This window comes from Python bivittatus, unplaced genomic scaffold, assembly GCF_059951505.1.
Source record: "Python bivittatus isolate LINGU-HERP-01145 unplaced genomic scaffold, Pbiv_v1 ctg000330_np1212, whole genome shotgun sequence".
Classification (NCBI taxonomy): Eukaryota; Metazoa; Chordata; class Lepidosauria; order Squamata; family Pythonidae; genus Python; species Python bivittatus.
In genome coordinates this window covers 32,356,833-32,373,762 of record NW_028277058.1, presented here as the reverse complement: position 1 = coordinate 32,373,762, position 16,930 = coordinate 32,356,833, and the positions used below count along the sequence as shown (strand labels likewise).

General features: G+C 35.6%; 1 protein-coding gene across 1 annotated transcript in view; it reads left to right on the top strand.

Annotated features, from left to right (window-relative positions):
• Positions 1-16,930, top strand: part of LOC103055955 (sodium-coupled monocarboxylate transporter 1-like) — a 39,152-nt gene extending 22,222 nt beyond the window's left edge. The window contains exons 8-15 of the mRNA XM_088141508.1: positions 640-728; positions 3,500-3,609; positions 4,873-4,940; positions 5,453-5,539; positions 6,763-6,947; positions 13,452-13,555; positions 14,945-15,072; positions 16,862-16,930. Of these exons, the coding sequence (XP_087997634.1) occupies positions 640-728; positions 3,500-3,609; positions 4,873-4,940; positions 5,453-5,539; positions 6,763-6,947; positions 13,452-13,555; positions 14,945-15,072; positions 16,862-16,930 (840 nt within the window). The remainder of the gene's footprint in view (positions 1-639; positions 729-3,499; positions 3,610-4,872; positions 4,941-5,452; positions 5,540-6,762; positions 6,948-13,451; positions 13,556-14,944; positions 15,073-16,861) is intronic.

Here is a 16,930-nt window from a genome sequence, read left to right as displayed (position 1 = left end):
CTTCCAGATTGATACTATTAGTTGTCTAATAGACAACTCTAAATTTTTAATTTTTTTTATACTTTTAATACTTACTAAATTAAAATACATACTAATTTCTCTTCATATAAAAGTATCTGAAGTCAGGTAAAATTGATTAAACAGAACAAAGATAGATAACCTGATCCCAGCCAAATGTATGACTAGAGAATCCCATAATTCCTGAGGAAGGGAATTACATAGGCCAAATATGAAATTTATTTACATTGCAGTTTGCATTTGAAGAAATACTGTAGTTGAGACTCAGTACAAAGGAAGTTATTTTCATTTTCAGTAAGATAATTCTATTTAAAACATGTTAATGGAGCCAGATACATCCTCAGCAAGATTTCTTAAGAACGATGTAACATGCATTGAGATGTCATGATGCCAGTTCCATCCATTATGCAGTATTGCAACATATATACAAAAGGAGCAGAGTTTATGTAGTTTATGTAGATTAACAACTAAATTAGGAAATAGAGGATATTATGTGTTTGTGTAAGTCATAAATGTTGAATGCTCTGATGATGTAGCGGAAGTTAAAAATATTTGAAGATTGATGTAAAGAGCAAAATAAAAATACAAGTTTAATATTTGTTAATTGTGATTTTTTTTTAGCTCATGCCATATTTTGTTCTGGATATTCTGGAAGATTATCCAGGAGCGCCAGGACTTTTTGTGGCTGGGACCTACAGTGCTTCATTAAGGTAAGCTTTAAGTGTGACATTATAAATCAAGGTTATGATCTGAATAGGAAGGTAGTGATCTGAAAGTGAGGGATCTACCATACTGTAATAATTAGATTACTATCTGCTGAGATTTAGGCTTTCGTAGTCTTTTGTGTCTGCAAGGATGGGAACTAATTAGAATAGTCCACTCACAGAGCTAATGGATCCTAGTGGTTTCTAAGGATTGAAATTCCTGTTGAAGCTTTAGTCATTCTCTGGAACATAGATTTGATCAGGGCCATCAACACATTTGTCTATGAATACTTTTCTTCCTTAGTAGAGCCAAACTAGTTCTGGTATATAGCTTGGCTGAAAGCATAAAGCAGTCAGGACAGTTACTGGAACATAAATTGTTCATATTTGTGACAACTTGAATACTGATAATACACTGTTTAGTCCAATTGTATGGGAGCACTTTCAGTTTATGAGGTCAGAGGACGTGGACAAGACACTTGTAGGTGTACAAGCATGCTTTCCTGACCCCTGCTCATCTTGGCATCTTACATGAGCTAGCCATGTAGGATTGACTTTGAATCCAGAGAGTGATAGATATATCTTTTTGGAATGGAATAGTACCACTGGCTTTCAAGGAGGTAGTGGCCCATCCACTCTTGAAAAAAACAATGAAGCACTGTAGGTCCCAGCCACGAAAAGTCCTGGCACTCCTCGATACTCTTCCAAAATATCCAGTACCAAATATGGCATGAACTAAAAAAAATCACAATTAACAATTATTAAACTTGTATTTTTATTTTGCTCTTTATAGTTGAAAATCAAACTTTAAATACTTTTAACTTTAGCTATGTCATCAGAGCACTCAACACTTATGACTTATACATATACAAACACAAACACTTATTATCTTCTGTTTTCTAATCTAGTTATTAATCTATACAAACCCTGCTTGTGACCCAATGATTCTCTTAACTACTGGTATCCACGATACCCTTTTTTGGTGAAAGATGTTTCAAAGCATGATGTATGTGCAGTTGTAGATTTTCTCTGAAGACATCAGTTATCTCAACTATTTTTAGTCTGGATTCAGGCCTCATTTTGGGAAGGAATCAGCTATGGTCATTTTGTCAGATAAATTCCTGTGAGAAAGGTACAAAGGGAGTGACTGTTTATCCTGCTGATCTCTCATATCTTTGATAACAATATTCTAGAAGAATGTTTTTGGGAGACAGAGGTTGGGATGTTGCTTACAATGGATCTATAGGGATGGTCTCAGAGGGCAGTACCTCCACAACTTGGCACCTATGTTGTAGGGTGCCACAAGATACTATTTCGTCCTTGGTTGGTTTGTTTGTTTATTAAATTTATATGCCTTTTGTGAGGTGCAATATCGCAGGGAAAAGTATTGTTGCCATGATGAAAGTTGTTCCACTGCTAGATGCATATCATTGGGTACAATCATTAACCGCAGAAACATGAAAGATGTTTGTGGGCATCCTACAATAGGGATTCATAATTGGTTGACTTTAAATAGTGCTCCAGTTCTTTGCACATTTTTTTCATGGATAAATCCCATTGAATTGCCATAGGAATGCAACATTGGGAAATAATTTATTGAACTTGGCTGAAACTGAAAGACAAGGTAAGCTACGGTATTGCATCAGTTATACCATATGTATTTTGAATTAGGTAGTTCTGAATGGAATGTCAACTTGGTAAGTAAGCTGTCTGTTAGTTTTATTACTGTGTTTTATATCAAATAGTCTGACATCAAATTTTAAAGGATTATTTCACATGTATGAAGACTTAGCTAGTCAATTGGTAATCTATCCTAGCCACCAAGGACTTTTAAACAGAACATTTACTCTAAATAAATGAGATATCCTTTGAAATAGAAGCATCGTTCTGCACTCAGAAGAAATTAATTAACCCTCCAAAACAGGGTTCCTCAACCTTGGCAACTTTAAGATGGGTGGACTTCAACTCCCAGAATTCCCCAGCCAGCCAGTTGAGGAACCCTGCTCCAAAAGGAATGTAACAAAGGAAAACCCATGGAAATAGCAATACAGTCTCTCTTTGTATGCATATGCAAACAGATCAAGGTAAACACAACAATAACAACAACATCACATCAATCCACCAGCTGCTTCACCACGCAATGGACACAGAAGCATAACTTTGCAGGTATGCGCTCAGTTTTTGCTAACCAAAATACATAAGAAATACTTTGAATAATAGCAAATATAATTTTTTCCATAATTATTAAACAATTGGTCTTAAAGATCTGAAAATTGTGGTAAAATAATAAAGAGGCAACCCTTAAAAGGCAGTTCTAATCATGAGACTCTGTAGTTCAGGAATAACCCTTCCAGGGTCCTGTCACTTAACACAGATTGCTAACAGATAACCAACTAATCAATGGTCCAGTGCAGATGACAAAAGCCAAGAGTTTGGATTGCTGTGGGATTGTCTGGAGGTTGAGTCATGGCAACTGAATTTCTTTTCTTTTTGGTAGAGACATTTCGCTACTTGGACAAGCAGCGAAATGTCTCTACCAAAAAGAAAAGAAGTCCAGTTGCCATGACTCAACCTCCAGACAATTCCACCTGGATGACTGAGAATCTTCATAAACATATTGCTGTGAGATATAAATGAAATAAACAAATAGGTCTGTATTTTGCTGTTTCTCAGATCAACTTCATTTTTCTTCTCATTGTCTCATTTTTAAAAAATATTTATGACATAATAGTCAGTACAGGATAAATATTAACGATGTTTAATTTTCTATTTCTTAGTTCAGTATCTACCAGCATCAATGCATTAGCTGCTGTAACTTTAGAAGATTTTATTAAGCCTTATTTCACACTGTCTGAAGAAAAGTTATCATATGTTTCCGTGGGAATGAGTAAGTTTACCTTTGGTATTTTCTCTACTTTGAAAATTGATTCTAATTTTTATTCAACTTTTAATCCAGGTATGCACAATTTTCTGAACTGAAGGCTGGATTTAGTCTTCGACTGAAATGATCAGGGCCATAGTCCAAAAGGTAGATGGACACAAAGAAGTGAGTGAGGACAGGCCAAAAGTCAAATTTTATTTAATATTAATATAATTTATGTGTAAATGCTATAAAATCTTATTAAGAATAGTTGCTATGATTATTTCTCCTTTTAATATCTTTCTGATTTGTCATATTAAAGTATAATTCTAGGCAGCTCTGAGGATTCTATTTGAAGCATTTGAAGCTATAGATGGCCCTTAGTTCCAAAGTTGTGCACCCTGATTTATTTTTTAAGTATGTTATTGTGCTAAATTACCATAGCAAAATATAGTCTACATAAATGTAAAATATTGATGGTAATAAAAACTGTAAGGAGAAAAAAAAGTGGAGTTAAAAAAGATTATAAACAGAACATTTCCAAATACTTTGATCATATTATTTAAAATCTTTCTTCATTTACGCTTTTGTCAAAAGAAACACAGAACCAAACATTGACAGATAACACAAATTTACAATCCATGGTTTTAAGTCAAGATTTTTCCATCCACTGAGGCATACTAACTTTTTTTTTGGCCATACCCCATCCCTTAAAATCATCAGTTAAATTTTGTATAAAATCGGCTTGCAAAAAGAGTAGTTAAATTAAAACAGCATTGGTAAAGTAAAACATGCAGTATTTTTGAAATGCATTGATTAAATTGTGTGTTTATTTTATTTATTTATTTATTCAATTTGTATGGTTGCCCATCTCAACAAATGACTCTGGGCGGCAAACAATATTAAATAAAAACAATTCCAACCCCAAGTATAAAAATTAAAATATACAGCGGCCGAGGAAGGTATCACAGTTGAGAGTTCCTAGCACAGCTAGGATGGGGCCCTGCACACATATAGGGCCCCAGTTAAATGGCTAACTGTAAGAGCTTAAAAAAAAAATCTGATTCTGTAGGGCTGATCAATATATGTTTCATATGCACCACCGGGCAGATCTTTATATATCTAAATCAATGTCTAACAATTAGTAGTTTGATTTTTTTTTTTTTTGGCCAAGAGAAAAACATGGCTTTTTATTGGTTATCCTGGAAGCAACTAATACTGGAATCCTCTGCCTAATAGTATCAATGGTTTGTATAAATCATATAAACTTCATATAACTTTATTGTCTAGGTCTATTATTTGGTATAGGATGCCTTTCCATGGCTGTATTATCATCAGTTATGGGTGCTTTATTACAGGTAAGATCTTAATGGCTTCTTACATTAATCTAAAATAAGTTTATATTTAACATATATTTCCAAAAATAATGTCAACGTTAATAGTTTAGAGTTCTGCTGGTAGTGCAGAAGCAAAGCATTTACCATTGCCTCCATTTTCCCAATGCAAATCTTTGTATGATTTAATTTCTTAGTTTCTTCCATTAATTACTAATCTATGTTTTATGCTTTCTACCTATGAATGATACATTTATGGAAGAGTCTTTGATGAAGAAATTTGTCAAGAGCTTTTTAAAAGTCCATCGCTCTTATCAACACACTTACTGATACTCCTGAAGAATTCTGAAAAGTTCCCCCATGATTTGTTCTCCTGATTTCAGTATATCTGTCTTAGCTATTTTAGTCTGGATCCAACCCAATGGCTTCAGTTTGTTGGGTATAGGTACCTTCAGGATGCCCACTGTGAGTAGAAGAAATGAATGGTTGTTTTCTGTATTTATAAAAAGTGTGTAATTTTCTTTTGCTTCTTTTAGGCTGCGCTCAGTGTTTTTGGATTAATTGGAGGACCTTTATTAGGAATATATTCTTTGGGCATCCTATTTCCTTTTGCAAATTCTAAAGTAAGTGCTGGTTACATATCCTATTGATATTAAATGGAAGAGTACGTAGAATTATTCTCTAACAGTTTTTTATTTTAAAGAGTATACAGTATATTACTTATGTCTTCATTCCTGATAGCTTTATAGAAGTATGTACGTTTTCAAAAAAAATTTGAAGCCAGGAATAAAGATAGTCAGGATCATCTACTCCCACTCCCTTCTCCTTCCTGCATGCAATATTTCTCTGCTTCTTATTCTTTTTTGAAGCAAATCATAGAATTCCAGTAGAACCAGCAAAGTATTTTTACCTTAAACCAACATAGAAGCCCAGTGTATAATCAGGGGGGCAAAAAAGAAAAAAAGTGAGACCATACTCTTGAATTTACAGACTACAGAACAACACTGTATATCCAAACTACCTCAGAATCTAAAAGGCTGAGTAATAATAGTCTGCTTAATCTGAAAAATGTGTTTTACTAGATGTAAAAACTTATATAAGCAAGGCATAGCTGGTGAAAATCAGATTGAGGTTTGTTTTTTGTTTTTTCCTTTTTGCAGGGCCAGAGTCTAGATTGCCAAGAGTGAATAATTAGAAGCCTTCTGGCACAAATTATTTGAAATGGTAGACCAACCCAAATATGGGATACTCATATATAACATTTCAAACAGTGTGTATTACTTTCCTCATACTTCCTTGGCTTACAAGATCTTGCTGTCGAAGCTTCCTGGAAAAAATGCTTTTGCTAGTAGAGTGACAAATTTAAACACACTATTTTTTTTCTTACCACCAGTGCTTTCATTTAATATTAATATAGAGTCAATTCTACCATAAAGATACTTGAATGCAGCAAAATGAAGTCCCACATGTTTTTTGAAGATTTCTTCAGAAATAAATTGACTGGATAAAAGCCAATAAAATAGCAATTCTGGTTAAATAAAGAAATTGGCTTATTAGAGCAAGCCTATTCACTTGGCAGTTAAAAGCAGGCTTCAAGTACAAAATTCCATGTATTCCTCAGCATGCACGTAGATCTTGTTCCTTTACAGGTTTCTTCTTGTATATACAAGTGGGTCTGCCTCCTCCATTGTAACAAAAGGGCGCCTGTAATTGCAGTAGACAGCTGGATTGAGGGCAGAAGCCATGCATGAGCAGGTTGCATGAGCTTCCAGTTATAAAATTAGAGTTAGGGATATCTCTTCTGTTAATGTTACACTTAAACTGTATGTAATTTTCTGCTTCTCAGGGTGCATTCTCAGGTTTTATTTGTGGATTTTGTCTAATAATGTGGATTGGAATTGGTGCTCAGAAATACCCACCAGCACATCACAGGACAATGCAATTACCTCTTTCAACTGCAGGCTGTCAAAGATCCAATGTCAGTGCATTGGTACCATTAACAGTTACTAGCCCTTCACCAGCTCCTCCAAGGTATGCCCAAGAAATCAGCCCTTGATTTAAATATCCTTGGATGTTGTATGTAGTATTAGTTTTGGTATTGTATATATACATACATGTGTGTGCATGTACGTGTGTTCCTTTGTTAGATTTATATTCTGCCTTTCATTCTGGAGCACAAGCAGCATACATACCACTCCCTCCTCCTATTTTTCCAAAAACAACCCAAAGACCTTTGGGCTGAGAGACAGTAACTGGTTCAAAGTTGCAAGTCAGTTTCTGTGGCTAGAGGGGAGCCTAGAACATGAGTCTTTCTAGTGCCAGTCTAGCACTTTAACCACCACACCACATTGGCTGCCGGTGGAAGTGCCAACTTTCTGGGAGGCAGGGCAATATGGCAACAGAGTAACAGCTCTTTTAGTAACCTCCTTTTAAAAAAAATTTTTTTTTTATTGTTAGAATAATGAAATACAAATGAAAAAGTCAACGTTAGATAGTAACAGTTGAATAGCACAAAAACCTACTAAGCATAAATAAAAACTTCCATTTGTTTCCCAGCTGCTAACCAGAATCTAGATATTTATACTTTACGCTGAACATTAAAGATTATTGCTAGTATCTGTGTAAGTCCTTTCATCTATTATTTTTATTGGTCTCATATTTTATTCCATATTCCATATGTCTGAACATCTAACCACTGCTGTGTAATGTGTAGTATATATGGGAGTCATTCTTACTTAAATAGACTTTCATTGCTGCATATTCTCCAAATTCTAATGTCATCAACAGGGCTCCTCTTTTCCAATGTTGTGCCAAATTTGTTCTTGCAGCTGGCAACATATATCTTAGTACATTGTGATATTTTTCATTTATGTTTTCTCGATTATACCTAATTAAATTATTTGTGATTTTGGTTCCAATTTTATTTTTAGGATTTTCTGAATATTTTGATTTATTTCTTTCCAATACATATCCACCACATATGATAAAATGTTCTTTCTTTGTTATGGCATTTCCAGCATTTATTGTTATATGATTTGTTTATCTTGGTAATTGTTGATGGAGATGTATGCCATCTGTAAAACATTTTGTACGAATTTTCCCTTAAATTATTACTTGGAGTAAGTTTTATTGATTTTTTCCCCTACCTGTTCCCATTGTTGTATTGTGATTATTTCTTTGAAGTTTTGTATCCCCTTTATCATTTAATTTTTGATTTGTTCAATCTCCATGTCATATTTCACTAGCAATTTATATAAACATCTTATAGGTGATTTTGGACTTGTATAAGTGTTTCAAATTCTGTCATCTTTTTCAAAATCAATCCCTCCCTCCCTCCCTAGACATCACTTTTTATTCTTCTGGTAATTTGTAAATATATCAGCCATGTTAAATTCCTACCTTCATTGAGTAGTTTTTGTTGTGTCTTTAGTCTGTTTCCTAAACCTGGATGTAACATGTTGGCATATGTGATTAAAACTTTGTGACTATAGTTGTCCCTGGGGTGAAGCTCATGGTGAAGATGCTGGACTTATTTTGGTGTTTAGAAGATTCCTTATTTTTATCAAATTTTGTCTTATAATGTGTCCTTTCACATTATTTGCTTCTTTTGTTTTATTATACCATAAGTACCTGTGAAGTCCACTGGCTAAGCCAGCTCCCTCTATGATTGATATTCTGCTATTTGGGGATATTATCCATTCTGTTATCCATGATAGACAGATTGCATGATCATATAATTTGAGGTTAAGAAATGCAAGACCACAGCTTTCTTTTGAATCTTGCAGCATTTTAAATTTTACTCTTGGGTTTTTTCCTGTTCCATATAAATCTGTTGACTTTTCCTTGCCAATCCTGCAAGATTTGTTTGAGAGTGGAATTGGTGCCATTTGGAATAAAAAGTTCATCTTAGTCATATGTTCATTTTTACTATTGTGATAAGTCCTAATGAAGAAAATTTTAGGTTTTTTCCTTATTTCAAGATCCTTTTTAAATTTCTTTCCATAATGTGTTATCATTGTTCTGAAATATGTCTTTGTTGCATCTTGTCAGATAAAGTCCCAAATATTTGACTTTTTTTTTAATCTCACAAACAGATTCTTTTTTCCAAAGTCTTCTTCTAGGGTTCTATATATTATTATTATTATCTTTGCTTTTCATTGATTTTGTAACTGGAAAATTCACCAAATTCTTTGATTGTATTTATCAGTTGTCTATAGTTGCACAACAGTTAGTACTGCATTCTCTGCATAGCATTTCAAATTGTATTCCTTTCCCTGAATTTTAATCCTAAATATTAGTTTGTCTTTCCAAATCTTTTCCACCAAAACTTCTAGAGCAATTGCAAATAATAAAGTGGACACCCTTGGTTGATGTCTTTGCTTAATAGAAAACATGTGATGAATGTTCCATTTGATGTGCTCTTTGCTAATTGCCATTCATATATGTTTTCCACCCAAGTTTTAAATTCTTCTCCTGGATTCATTTTGTTTAAAACTGCTAATAAGAAAGGCCATTCCAAGTTTTCAAAGGATTTTTCTGCATCTAAAAATATTATTGCTACCTTCTTTTTCTTACTATTGATGCGTTTATTACAAATCTAATAGTGTCATTCATTCTTCTACCTTTTTATTTTAACTATCTTCATTTTGTTTTAGTTTAGTGCATTTAACAATTTTACTTATTCTTTTCCTTTTATTTTTCCTTTATTTTCTTTTAAATATATTATTATTATTTAGTAATTTTAATATTAAGGTTAGAAGGTACTTTAAAGCCCTGGAATCCAATAATCTCAGACATCAACTGACAATGAAAAGTAATAATTGTTATAAATCAAACCTCTGGTTGGGGGATTTCTTTCCTTATTCAGTGCTAATTGTTTTATCTTGGCTACATTAAATACCACCCACTTTTACATGTGGATAGAGAGAGAAGGAAGTTGAATAGCATTAGAGGAAAATATTCTTGTAGGGGTAAAAGATTTATATAATATGAAGAGAATCGTAGTATTTTTAATAGACAATTAGCAATTAGCAATCTGTATGGTTAGATATACCACTTCTTTAGGAAAAGGTATCTTTCTTTCCCATCTGCCACATAGCATACCACATTGCGATTCTAAACTCATGGATATCTCTACCAGTGTATGCCACCATATATGGCTATATTCCTCTGAGCTCACATAAGAAGTGAAGATTTTCCATTCTATGATCTTTTCAGATCAAAAAAATACTATATGATTGACGGAATCCAGAAGTACAACAAAGCGTGGCATTTTCTTTTTGCCTTTCTTGCTGCCTCTACCAGATGAACACCATGTGTCCTTTCAGACTATTCCAAATATTTCTGTCCTGCTAAGCTTGGAAAGAGATATCTAGCAGCAATGTTTATCAGGGCTCAGCTTTAGTCTTGCATAAAGTTGATTACAATTCCCATAGTGACATCCAGCTGGAGGGCACATTGGTTTGTTTTTACAGTGCCCTGAAGCACATACAGTTAGTCCTTGCTTAGCGACTGCAATTGGGACCAGCAATTCTGTGGCTAACCAAAACATGACATGACTGCAACAGGCTTACAACTTCACTTCTGCAGTAGCAAATCACCATGGGTCATTAAGCGAGAAGTCATGTGACGACGACTTGGAAGCTGGCTTCTCCATTAACTATGCTTGTTGGAAGTTGATTGTGAAGTGCGCAAATGGCGATCACGTGACTGTGGGATGCTGTGATGGTCATAAATGTGAGGACTGGCCACTTTTTCAGTGCCATCATAACTTCAAACAGTTGCTAAACAGGGCAGCTGTTAAGTGAGGTCTACCTGTAACCAAAAAGAGGTGAGTACTCTTCAGTATTCTGAATGAGTACCAGATTAACTTCACTGCAGCAGTAATTTACAGTCTGATATTAAATGCTTATTTACTGCTAGTTAATATAAAGGGATCCAGTAGTGATGTATGGTTGTGAGAGTTGGACCATAAAGAAGGCTGAGCGCCGAAGAATTGATGCCTTTGAACTGTGGTGCTGGAGAAGACTCTTAAGAGTCCCCTGGACTGCTAGGAGGTCAAACCAGTCAATCTTAAAGGAAATCCACCCTGATTGCTCATTAGAAGGATTGATAATGAAGCTCAAGCTCAGATACTTTGGTCACCTAATGCGAAGAGAGGACTCTTTGGAAAAGACCCTGATGCTGGGAAAGATTGAAGGCAAAAGGAGAAGAGGACGGCAGAGGATGAGATGGTTAGATAGCATCACTGAAGCAATGAGCGTGAAACTGAGCAAACTCAGGGAGGCAGTGAAGGATAGGAAGGCCTGGTGCAATATGGTTCATGGGGTCACGAAGAGTCGGACACGACTTAACGACTGAACAATATAAAGGGATGATAACTTTGCCCCTACCAAGGGAAATAGTGAGATTTTATTTTCAACATGTTAATGGTCCTAATATAGGAAGGGGGATTTTGACCAATATTGGATCAGTTGCTATCCTGACCCACTTTCCAGCACCACTTCAGCAGTAAGCAGAGAAAACCTCTTACTGCATGGCAGTGTAATTACTATGTCTGAGCTCAGTTTCATTTATACCAATCAATTACTTAATTACTGAACTGTTAGGATATATATAATCCATAACAGTGTTTACACTGTTCAACTCTTTTCAAATGTCCCCTGAAATTTTCATATCTGTGCCTAATCTGCCATAGGAACAATCTCATTATCTCCAAATATCTCTTTGTATTTACTTGAGATCTGTTGCTACTTTCTTTGGCCCTGTGGAAAGCTTTTGCCTTACTTCTCATTTTCTCTTTAAGAGTCCTGTCAGAGCCTTTTTGCTCCATTGCATGCTTAGTTTTATAATCCAGGCATTAGTCACTCAGTGAGTGACACACTGCTGATTTCAGAATGGATGCCTACCTAGCTCTTTAATATGGAAGAACACAGAAAAGTCTTTGATCTAAGTAGAGTGTCTCCACCATTTGCCTCTGCTATAAATTAGCAGTGAGTCTTCTCATATTATGCTTGAGATTGAAATTTAATTATCAGGAGATAGAATCAACAAATGGCAATGTGTAGCCAGTCTAGATTCAAAGCCAGAAGATCTAACAAAGGGAGAGGATGAAATCAGAAATTGAAAACTTAGAGAAACAAATTGAGGATAAATATATTGGAGTCCAGACGCCAAGGTAACAAGCACAGCAACCTTGAAAGAGTGGTCCAAAATTTTACGAGCAGAACATCAAAATACCATGGATTGGAATCAGGTTTATAACATTTTCAGCATTGAATGCATATTGACCAGGAGAATGTATAATTGGATTTTGCAGCCACTTCTCCATTTCTGCTGATTTCAGATTAGCTAGTGTTTCCCAGAAGTTCACTTGTATTTCACAATATATTGAATGTGGAGGCCACTATGTGTCTTTTCAACATGCAGCTTCCTGCATTTGCAAGGTTCCTGGAGAGGCCTAGAATCTTCTTGCAGGTCCTCTTTGGGCTGGACGAAGTGGGAAATGTCTTTATTATCAACTGTTCCTTGATAAGACAGTGATATTTTATTAGCCACTGCTGCCACCTCTGAAGATAATTTATCAAATTGACATCTCCTTATGTAGGTGTGGATTCATTCCATTAAAACAGTATCTTCATCAACAGCCTTTCTTTGAGAAAAATCTGCTAGAATTATACCAGATGGTTACCTGATTGCAACTGTTAATATTCACCAAATATTGCAATCTGGATCTTTGGATTGAGCAGAGGCTGGTTTTGGCAGACTTCATTCATTAATGATCTAATATGTCCTATCTAATGTTTCCAGGTAATTAACTTATCATTCAACCAGATATGTGAATTGATGAAAAAGCTTTTCTTTTTCTTTTTTTAACTAGTGATTCTTCAAGTTTTCATTGTGAATTCATCCAACTCTTCGGGTGCTGTAGTGTCTTTCTTGCCTTTGGATGACTGCTGCATTGGTCATATAGTATAAACAGAGAGTAGGAGTGATTTTCTCTAAATTTACACTATTAAAAAAGGGGAGGGGGTTCTTACAAAAAGCTTTATACTCTGGATAGTTCTGAGTAGAGCATTCCTTAAGTGCAGCATGTAAATGAATATATAGTGATCATTTGAAAACCAGATTTAAGATAAATAACTAGTTTTTTCTAAATAAGTAACCAGTTTGCTTCCATGTCTTGCTCTCTGTACCCCAACAGGTTAAATCATAAGTCAGATAGGGCATCATAAGGAATATATTTGGAACTAGCTATTACTCAACACATATAAATTCAAATAAAGGTAGCTTTAAGGAGGTGTGGTTTACTCTTATTCAGTTACTTAGAAATGTAAGTTTTGTGAAAATGTGGGTCCTTCATATGAATATTATCTACCCATTACTTGATTAATAATTACCTATCCATTCATTAATATATTATTCCATAATGTCCTGTGCATTGTAACCTAAAGCAGTTTAAATTTGTAGTTTGTTTTAAGTGGTCTGTAACTATCAGAACAGAAAAGAAAATATTAAACTTTTTTTCTCTTTCAGATCCTATCTTCAAGAGTACTGGTATTCAGTGTCATATCTATATTTCAGTACATTAGGTGCTTTGATTACGTTTACTGTTGGAACAATTATAAGTTTATTAACAGGTAACTCTAATTTTTATTTGTGGAAATTCATGTCCAGTTTATTAAAAATTATCTTGCAATCTTTACTGATGTTTGTATTATGACAGTGATATTACATATAATGTAAGACACACAAGAATGTCATATAAAAGGCTGTTTGTCAGTGTTTTTCTTGAATAAGATGCAAATTAACAACTGTGACTTATTTGATTTATAAATCAGTTTTAAATAGAAATATGTATTTAAGATGGCTAACTATAATTAAAATACAAAAGTTAAAAAGTTAAAACTAAATTTGATAAACAATTAAAAGCCTGATGAAACTTCTTTCCTTTTCTTCCATGTTCATTTCCCCAAAGGTCCACTTTTGACATTAGCAAGTAATGGTCTGTCAGACATTTAGATTACACATCACCCTTTTATCCTTAATTTTCTCAATCAAGCATGTTTTTAGATTTCTTCCTTTGCCACAAATAGATATGACTTATGCCTAAACTATGTATTTGTAGCAAATATTCCTTTTTTAAAGCAGTATTCATCAAGCACCATTTTAATTCATTCTTGGGTCTTTGAAAAACCTCATCATTTTTTCTATACTCTCTTCTTGTTCCCACCTTTGGTTAATGTCACCAAACAGAATAACTTTTCTTCCTGGATTGCATTCATTCAGAACTTCATAAATTTTTTCCCAAAACTCATCCATGGTTCTTTTATTATCACCATTCACCAGAGCATAACATGGAGCTATTACCAATCTATTAATTCCTGTTTTCATACACATCCAAATTACAAATTCCTATTTTCGGACATACGTTTAGTCCTTTCATTTGTAATTAAACATATACTTTCAATTCTATAGAGGTATTCATCAACTACTTTCTCATATACTATATCAACCTCTGTTGCTCATAATGTAGAGCTAATAGGGAGTGGCCTTGAAGGATAGAAGGAAGAGCCACTGCCAAGGCAAAGGTTAGGTTAGATACTAGTGGGGCTTAAGCCAAGCCAAGAAATAACTTGAGAAAACGTCTCAGACAAGCCTCTTCCTAATTCACATGAAAATAAAATGAGGGAGGGGTGAAGCATATTCAGACTTGCAAGATTGTTACTATAGCTGTTATAATAAAAGTAGCACTGATAATTATTTTAGGGGAAAAATTTTTCTTGTCAAATACAGTAAATACAATATATTAGGCCTACTGATACTCAGTAGTGTGTTTGGCAACTGGCAAACAGATGCCAGGTATAAAGTGCCTATTCATTTTGTATGGCATTGTTTTGTAAAGAAATTTCCAAGTTTTATTTTTCCTTCAGAATTTCATCTTTGGAATGTTTAAAATGATAATGAAGCTGATCATATCAGTGCCTAAACTGCAGAATGTTGGTTCATATTGTTAAACTTCCTTCTAGGAGGTTTAAAGAAGGAGGTAGATCACAGACTTCTGTTTAAAAAAAAGGACTTTATGGTGAACATTCTGTATTGGAAATCCAAATTTGTAAGTATAGTTTTAAGAGTGCTATTGATGTACCTTTTTCCAGTTAGATAGTATCCAGATAGGATATTTATAGCTTTAAATTTAAATACTTCATATTAGATGTCCTGTGCAAATTTGTGTTTACAGGGCAGTTCAGTATCCTTGTCCCAAATATTAATTATCATAATACTTAATGTAATACAGTCTACTAAATATACAGGTGCTAGATTCAAGATAGGGTTTACCTAAACTACATCACTCTTCTGCACTTCATGATCAGATCACAATGAACTAGAGCAAGAGGATTTTGAGTACAGGTAGTCCTCGACTTACGACCATTCAATCACACAACGGTGCTGAACAAAGGGACTTATGACTGGTCCCTGAAGTTAAGGCCACTGCAGTGCCCCCATGGTCATGTAATTGCGATCTGGGCTCTTGGCAATCCATTTGCACTTATGACTGGTTGCCAAGCATCCCACAATCACATGATTACCATTTGCAACCTCCCCTGCAGGCTTCCTCAGAAAGTCAGTGGGGAAGCCAGCAGGGACAGTCACAAGTCACCAGGGTAAGTCTCCCCCACCCATGCACCCTCCCCAGCTCCTCTGTATTCATGCTGCACCCTTCCTAACCTGCGCTGTACCCCACATGCTCTCCCTGACCCACATGGCACTTCTCACACACACACACCCCTCCTGATCTGCATCACAGCCCCGTGTACCCAACCTGCACAACACCCCCATGTGCGCTCCCTGACCCACACCGCACCCCTGTGCTCCTGACCCATGCTGCATCCCATATGCCCTCCCCAACCCACATGGCACCTCTCATGCTCCCATGTGGACCCTTCCCGACCCACACCACACCCCCATGCATCCTTCCTGACCCATGCCATACTCTCCCCAACTCTTATGGCACCTCTCATGCACCCTCCCCACATCCCTGTGCACTCCCTCACTCCCTCCCCCACCTAACAGCAGCCATTTATCTGCCTGCAGACCAGGGACTTGCAACTTCCTGCTGGCTTCTCCACTGATTTGGTTGTTGGAAGCTAGCGGGAAGTTCCCTCGCTTAACAACCCATAATCCTCAGTGATGGCAACCAGGACAGCAGAGATTGCTATCACTAAGCGATGCGATTGTGCTTTATGACCGCGTCGCTTAACAATGGAAACTCCAGTCCCAATTGTTGTCATAAGTTGAGGACTACCTGTATACTCCAACCCCACTTATTTCAGTGGAATTTAAGAATATGTATTAATAGAACTGGGCTTCAGATTTGATTCCAGAAAGATGATTTAAAGGACGAAGGAATGAGAATATAGCAACTGTCAGCAATTCTTTAAAGTAGATGCCATATTTTTTTTTCCTGGGATCACAGGGTACCCGCAGAGGTCAGCCTCTTGCTCAAGTAAAGCATAGTGCCTGCTTTAAAAAGTTGCAGAAAGGTGCTACCTTTCTGCTTTTACATGCTTTGAGGCATCTGGAATAAAATCTGAAGTGCTACATATCCCTTTTTAACAATACCCTGAGATTTTGAAGTGTCCAACTTTATTGGACTTCTGTAAGTTCTTGAAGAATTGGCTTTTTCCCTGAGTATTGGGCCAGGGGCCTCATTGTAATGATGGAAGTTGAACAACTGGGTTTTCCTCTGTTACTTTTCATGTTTCCTGCTATTTTTTCCCCTGTTGGTTTTACTTTTGGTTTTAATCCTGTATTAGCTGCTCAGAGTCTCAGTTTGTGAGCTGGGTAGCCATATAAATCAAATTGGTAAGTAAGTGTGTGGCCTTGATAAAGGAACAACAAATATTAAGTACTGGATATGTTTGTATTTTTAATTTGTATTACAGTTGCAGGCAACAGAGCAGGTTGCTCCTGAAAAAGCTGATTCAGAGGATGAAATAGAGCAGCATTTCTAG